The 8,130-nt window shown below is 37.1% G+C and overlaps 1 protein-coding gene across 1 annotated transcript in view; it reads left to right on the forward strand.

The window, feature by feature from the left end:
• antxr2a (ANTXR cell adhesion molecule 2a) overlaps positions 1 to 6,996 on the forward strand; it is a 220,896-nt gene extending 213,900 nt beyond the window's left edge. The window contains exon 18 of the mRNA XM_048602572.1: positions 3,692 to 6,996. Within this exon, the coding sequence (XP_048458529.1) occupies positions 3,692 to 3,730 (39 nt within the window). The 3' untranslated portion in view covers positions 3,731 to 6,996. The remainder of the gene's footprint in view (positions 1 to 3,691) is intronic.
• The last annotated feature ends 1,134 nt before the right edge of the window (positions 6,997 to 8,130 follow it).

Consider the following 8,130-nt stretch of genomic DNA (forward strand, 5'->3'; position numbering starts at 1 on the left):
AGACCCTTCTTCAGAAAAATCATTTTTCTGAAGAAGGGTCTAGGCCCGAAACGTCAGCTTTCCTGCTCCTCTGATGCTGCTTGGCCTGCTGTGTTCATCCAGCTCTACACCTTTGTTATCTCAGATTCTCCAGCATCTGCAGTTCCTACTATCTTTGTGAAAAATTGACTTCTGCACAGAAAAAGCCAACACCCCCATACATACCTTCAAATTAGTGAGATCACAGCTAATGGATTTATATTGCATAAAACACACAACTGGAACATCTGAATCAGGTGGTTGCTTCCCTTTTTAACCACATTTCAGATCTCAATATAAGATTTAAACTTAATAATTTACACACAATGTCCAATACTTTAGTGTTCGCTATATTCTCCCATTTAGTAGCGTATGAACTTATGCAGTCTTAAGCTAAGTATTCCACATTCATTTGCGAGGAATTCATTACCTCCAAGATTTCAAGTTTTCCTCCCTCCCAGTTAGCCACGTACTTATTTGTTGACAGGTTTAAAACTGTTCTTTCTCATTTGAGACTTCCTTCTTCCCCCTTCCCTTGCCATCTCCCTTTCTCTCAATACATCCTAAAGTCTTCCTCTCCGTCAACCCTCTTGCAGAACCTTCTCCCTTCTTCCTTCTTGTAGGTATATCTTCTTCCTGCCAGATGGCCCTTGCTCTGGTCTCCTGCAAAAGACATGGCCCATCCACCCCAATAAAAGGCCCACTGCAAAATACATGTCTTCAGTACCTAAGAAAAGGCAAAAGGCAAAGCCCTCTGCAAAAGACATGGGGAAAGGCCTTTGAAAAAGATAAAGGCCACAGCCCCTGGCAAGAAACATGGCTCATGGCACCTGGCTAAAGATTCCCAAAGCCACCATTTCCTTTCCCAATTTCTCATGCCTTCTCCAATCATTGGTTGTTTCACTGCTGTGTTTGCTGCTGCCAGGCTCACTGTGATTGGAGGAGCACCTCCTCACTAATTCTGTCCAAAAAACAGAAATTGCTGGAAAATCTCAGCAGGTCTGGCAGCATCTGTGAAGAGAAATCAGAGTTAATGTTTCAGGTCCAGTGACCCTTCTTCAGAACACAGTTTCTGAGGAAGGGTCGCTGGACCCGAAATATTAACTCTGATTTCTCTCCACAGATTCTGCCAGACTTACTGAAATTTTCCATCAATTTCTATTTTTGTATCTGATTTCCAGCATCTGCAGTTCTTTCGGGTTTTGTTTTTTTTTTAATTTTAATTCTGTCCATTCTACATATGGAACAGCCTTTTCCCTATTGGTTGCCCAGTGATTGAATTTTTCTGAGAAATTTGGTGGCTTTCAGGAGCAAATATACCCACTACCCCGTATATTTTGAATCGTATGGTGGACACTTGCCTTACCCTGATGTGCCTTAATACCATTAAAGCTGCTCATATAGGGAGATAATTTGCCTGTAACGATTCAGAAAGTTTGTTTTTAAAAGGTTCGCCCTAATTTCCAATTTATTTGGTTTCATGCACCAAATCGATTACAATTTAATAACGAAGGTGAAGGTAGTAAAATATACCTAACTATAAGATATGTAATTAATAAATTATTTGTGCATATGTCTGCCCATGAATAAGCAGAAAATCATTTATCAGTTTGTTGCAACAGCCAAGCAGATGCAACCTTTGTATAATGTGCTTACTCTTCCATTGAAGGTCTCATTAATTTGAGATCCTTTATGAGGAAATGTGTGGGCTAGGCGAATTCGTAATATTCCTAAAATAGTTACTATGCATTTACGGAACTGAATGTGAAATACATCCATCACAGGAGACTTGTGTTTAATATTCTTAGATCGACACATCCATGAAAACTCTCAAAAGGAATAATTTACACCTTACTTTTTAACGCTAATATGATTATTTGAAATGCATGGAGGTCGCATGGAGGGCAGAAGGTTTAAAGGAGATGTGAGGCAACACTTTTTTACCCAACATATAGTGGAAATCTGGAACTGACTACCCATAAAGGTAGTAGAGGCAGAAACCCTGATAACATTTAAGGAGTATTTAGATGTGTGCTTGCAATGCCAAGGCATACAAAGCAATGGGCCAAATGCTGGAAAATGGGATGAGAACAGTTAGATGGATTTTTTTTTTTGACTGGTGCAGACGTGTTGGGTCAAAGGGCTTTTTTTGTGCTGTAGATCTCCGACTCTATGACTCAATATGAAATATGAAACCAAATTTGGTTTGCGCACTGCCACTTTTAATATTGGTAAAGAGACCTTGCAACATTATTCATTAATGACATACTTCCTATGGGCCTTACGTGACATTCTTTGAGGATAAGGTCACAAGCAGTGTGTCTATTATGTGTACCAGAAGGCGATTTGGTTTTATCCTGATACTGCATACCTTGCCAGCTGTGATGCTGGTATTCCAAATTTGGGCAACAAATTTGTTGATCATACGACAAAAATCAAGCATGGCAATAGGATGATGACTGGATTGTCTATTATTGGATCTGGTCATTGCCTGGCATTTGCATGGTGCAAATGTTACTTGCCACTTGTCAGCCCAAATCTGGATTTTGTCCAGCTCTTGCTGCATTTGGACATGGACCTCTTCAGTATTTGTGCCAGGTATTACTTCAATCAGCAGAGAATTTGCACCCTGATTCCCATTGACTCCAGTTTTACTTGGGCGACTTGATGCCACACTTGGTCAAATACGGCCTCGATGGCAAGGCCTGTCACTCTCACCTTACCTCTGTAATTCAGTATTTTGTCCCTGTTTGACTGAAGGCTGTAATAAGGTCAGGAGCTGAGTGGCCCTGCCAGAATCCAAACTGGGCATCACGGAGCAGACAGAAGTACTGTTTGCTAGCACTGTTGATGATACCTTCTACCACTTTACTGATGATCGATAGTAGACTGATAGGGCAGTAATTGGCTGGGTAAGGTTTCCCCTTTTTGTGTTAAGAACGTGCTGCGGCAATTTGTTACATTGTCAGATGGACAGATGCCTGTGTTATAATGGCACTGGAACAGTTTGGCTAGAGGTGTGGCGCATTATGGCCTTCAGTACTATTGCCGGAATGTTATTGGAGCCCATAGCCTTTGCAGCATACAGTGCATCCAGCTGTTTCTTGATACCTTGATCTAGACTGAGGCTGGCCATTTCGGATCATTGCAACATCTGGTGAGACTTTCAGACTCATTAAAACTGGATCTGAAGCCAGATCTCTGAAGTGAAAGATCAGTGCTGCATTGTACATTCTTTAAAAAAATTGTCTTCACTACTATCTGTTGCTGTTATTTGTATACTATTTATTCTTTTCTTCTATTGATTACATGGAGGTACGCAATGGAATGTCCACTGTGGCATTCTGCAGAAGTGACAGGTACAATGCAGGACCTGATGGTCTAATTATTTTTAACTCCTAGAAGTACTTTACTCCAGTAAAGTAATGGCAACTCAATCAAACCCAAAAAGCAAATAGTTTTAGCTACTAGGAATTCTGCCCATATTGTGTTTGCAATGACAGGTGTATATAAAGAATAAACGAAGGTGAGAAGAAAACTAAAGGTAATGAATGTATTTAATGGTTGCTAACTATTCTTGTCCCCCACTTATATGTTAATAGTAGTTGAATTATACATTCACAGAACATTGTTATTTTATATAATTTTTCACTATTTTCCCTTCGCTTTGCAGGGGCGCTGTATAAACTTCAGCCGAGTCCAGACACAGTAAAATTGAAGAAGCTAGAGCTGTTTTATTTCTTTACTGCCGACTGAAGAATAATAAAGGATTCTCAATTTCCAATTGACATCAGTAATCCTCTCTAAAGATGGGCAAAACACAGTCTTGGTGATGCTTTTTGTTAACTCATCACAAAACTGCAGCAAGAGCAATACAGATTTTTCTTTAACCCACCAAGAACTCTTTGGCGATTTCTTGACAGATGCGTTGCTTCTCTCCTGATCTTCAATCCCCAGTAATGGGCATGCAGCAGTAGCAAAAAGTAAACATTAACACCCATCACCCCCTACAAGAAAAGTACATCAATTCTTGGCACTTGGAGTCACTTTGAACTTTTTTCCAGTCTGAATGTAGTCTGATTGTAATGTGCTGTTTTGGGTCATCACATTTTATAGACAGAGTGTATTGTCAGAATGGAGCCTATTACCCAAAGGCGGAGCGACAATCCCACCAGGACTACCCAGTGCATAAGTTCATTGCCTTTCAGCGATGTCACATTACAAGATCTTTCCAACTTCACCACTTTACAATGCCTTACGGGAACCGTCTGACTGAAAATCTTGTCATTTTCCACTGAAAAGTGCACACGCATGACAAAATGTAGGCAGGATGCCCCAAGGTATGGGAATCAGCTAGACTTTGCCCTTTAGTTTTTGAAGACACCTTTCTTTCATTATGTGCTGGAGAAGAAAATTAATAGAGCGTTATCATACAGCAGCAGTGCCTATAACCAAAGATCTGCTGCAGAAATTGAGACGTTGGTGCTCTGAGGCCAAGCATTGTGGCCGGTGCTTTCCTGTGTCCAATTGCTCATAACATCTCATCCTATTAAAGCATTCACATTGATCTGAATATTTATATAAAACAAATAGATAAGACAAAATACAGCATTCCTTTTATAACCCAAGGTTGTACGGCTGCTATCCCCCCATTCTACAAATCTCCAAGGGCTTTACAGTGTCACAATCCAGCAACTCTCTTTGCATGAGAATTTCAAAGTTTAATTAATATAATTAAAGGCAACAGCAAGCAGCAGCCTGTGAAGATTTTGCTCATCTTTTTTATGCTTTTTGACATTGAATGACCTATCACTATTTAAGCTTTGCTTGGATTTTTAAAACATACTTGGCACTGGTTTCGTTCGAAAGGGAGAAATAAAAAGTACCCTTGTTTGTAACCAAACAATGAAGTTATATCTTCCTGCTGCAACCCCTTTCCAAAATGTTGGGGAAAAAATAAATTTCATTATTTTATTTTTCCCCAACCATCTTGTCAAGACGACAATCCGAAATGCTGTCAGTATGAGCAGAAACACTGTGGGGGAGAAGAAAGCAGCAGCTGAGAAAAAGCTCGAATGATGCAGTCACTTTCGATACTGTACATGAAATGCAAAATGGATATTCGAGTCGAAACCTGACAAAGCGCGCCTGCTTTGATGTGAACTGGTATAGACAATGACCAGTGGCTGGGTCAGTGGGATGTCTCTCTGCGAGCAGAGAAGCTTATCAAATGACACTAAAAATAAGTTCAACAACCATCACATTTGAGAGAACAGGCGAACATTTCACATTTGGTGGGCATGCAAGTGCGCGATATGGGAAGAGCGATAGTGAAAAGTCCTGGTCTAATTATGCTTTTGAGCTGTTCATCAAAATCACATGGGACATGAATGTTTCCCTTGGTTTACAAACAAAATTTATGAGGTTGCCAAAAGAAGCTCTGTGTATAACCACTTGCTTAATCTTTTGCTCATTATTGTTTAAGGTCATGGCAAAATTGTAAGTACTACCTACCAATATGTCATAAAATAAATTTTGCAAGGATTTTTGAATCTGCCTGATCTTTATCAGAGGATTGAAAAAAAATCGTGGATTTTCAGAATCTCTAGAATTGGATTCAGTATCTGTATTTTTAATTAAGGGATTTCCCTGTTTTCCAAAGTCCCCCCCTTTTACTTAAGGACCATCTCCATCTAGCCAAACTTTGTGCACACTTGAATTTACATCAATTTTGAACAAATTTGACTAGTATAATGGTGCGCAGATTTGTGTTATCATAAGAAATTTGGTCTGATAATTTTCTTAACATACTAAAATGTTAATTTTCTTAGTTTTGTTTTAATTATTTTTAAAAGTATCTCCACTAAAGCCCATGTGCTTGCTGAAGTTTGCCATAGTGCACAGTGCAAACACTGAATTTGGACTTCTGTAAAATCAATGCAGATAATCTCTATCTATTATTGTAATATTCTGTAACAGATCAGCATAACATACATTCAATCATGTTTAACATATTATTCAAGACTTTGTGCGTACATCCACATATGGAATAGTAGCACACAATGTAACTAAGGACACTGTTAAAACAAAGTAAAATGGATGTATTACATAAAATGACACAAATTGATTTATTCACTGCCAACCATCTCTCCAAAGACCTTGGCTGATAATATCTTTCTTTAGGAAACTGTAAGACAGCAGCAATAGTGAATGAAAAAAGAAATGGTTTTCCAAAATATCATACAGGGTAATATGCGATCACAGAAACCTCGCTGGACTGAATGACTGTAAAAGCCACACTTGACTGAAAAACCAAACACAGAAAAGTATTTAAAGTTCAAAAGCAGTTGAAAATGTACAGAAATAAAATTTTACATATTTGGTAGCTTTTATGTGCTGTGATATTGCTACAAATTTTAAAGTACACATTTACTTAACTTTCACAAACATTAATTTAAAGGGCATGTTTTAAAAAAGCACGTGTAATTGTTGTAGAGTTTCAGTTATGCAAGAGGTTGTCTTTATTTGTTTAGGTGAATGCTCAATTCCAATTTCGTTTGTTAACAAGATAAATCATTATGACAATAAGATTGAATGATACCTATGTATGCTTATTTTGATTGTGACTTCATTCACAGATGTAAAGTAAATTTACAGACAGTTGGCATAAGATTAAGTTAGGTCTGTGAAATTGAACTAAGGTTGTAATATGCAAGATATGTTTTAAATGTATACTTATAGTTGTTCACTTCAATTTTGTACCATAGGCAGAATGTTACTTAATTCGGTTTCTGAATTGCATATGCAACCATCACCTCTAATGGCGTTTTGTACACTGATAACTAGCAAATATTCTATTGCAATCCACTATGTGTATAGCTCAGTTTACTTCACAGGTGCATGCATGCAAAAACTGTACCTTCTGTCCATTTCATTTTTTAGAATAAAGTGCGGAAGAAAAACTCCACTTAAGCTAAATATAGAATGCTGTCGGTTTGTATAAAGTGATATTTTTCAATTTATTAAGATGTGTTCAGTAAACAAACTTAAGATTGCAGCATATAAGTACAAAGGTTCATCTACCATGATGGCAGTCTGAATCCAAGTTGTGTTTTGTTTCACTGTGATGCCTTCAAGAGATTTTGTGAAAAGCTAATCTAAATTGATAAATTTTCTGAAGAAATTTTCAAAGACCTTAATTAGAATTGTATAATATTACAGTGCGAGATACAGTGATGTACTGTGACTCAGTAATCAATATATACAAATTATTTTCCTGAACTTGCACTGAACTTGCTCGAGTATTGCAAAGAAGTATTTCTTTGCATTATTGTGTTTTTAATAAGCAAATAAATGTACAGAACTACTAGTTTATTTTGACCAACACTGTTGTCTAAGGGATTGAAATTTGGCGCTGTTAAAATTGGAATGAATATGTTATGAATGAAATTCATGTCATTTTTTAATAAACACATTAGATTTTCATTTTAAATTGATTAACACCTTTGTTAAGTGGCATACAGGAGTTTTGTAAACATTTCAGTGCTAATTACTAATACTGTACAATGCAGTGTCAACTTTCAAGAGAAGTTACTTTGAATTTAGAGCTGATTTGCATGGTAATTGCAGTAATTATTTGATGTTTTATGCACCAAAATTAAAATTGCCTAAAATAATTGGTTTACTAAGTGGGAACTGAATTGAATAAAAAATTCAACAAGTCTGTGACAAATTTCTCTGATCACTATTTTTATGAAGACCACTGATGTATTTTAAGTTAATAAAGCAATTTATGGATCCAACCCAAGAATCTACTAAACTTCCTTTTTTAAAAAACAAAGTTTCAAATTATGCGCCTGAAGACGATGGATCTCAGCTTAATTAATAATCTCACTATTTTGGTCATTTGTTTCAACTGTTAAATAAATGGATGAGGAGAAACTGATGCAAAAATCAAAATGGCATTTTCCAGTCTTGTTTCAACTAAACACAATATTGTATTGCAATTTCCATACAACATTATTGGTCATACATGACTGAATCTATTTTACAATATCAGAAATTCCCCCAGTATGATTGTTCTCCATTCCAGTAAATATAAAATTGTTAAGT

The sequence above is a fragment of the Rhincodon typus genome, chromosome 1 (assembly GCF_021869965.1).
Source record: "Rhincodon typus isolate 14 chromosome 1, sRhiTyp1.1, whole genome shotgun sequence".
Classification (NCBI taxonomy): domain Eukaryota; kingdom Metazoa; phylum Chordata; class Chondrichthyes; order Orectolobiformes; family Rhincodontidae; genus Rhincodon; species Rhincodon typus.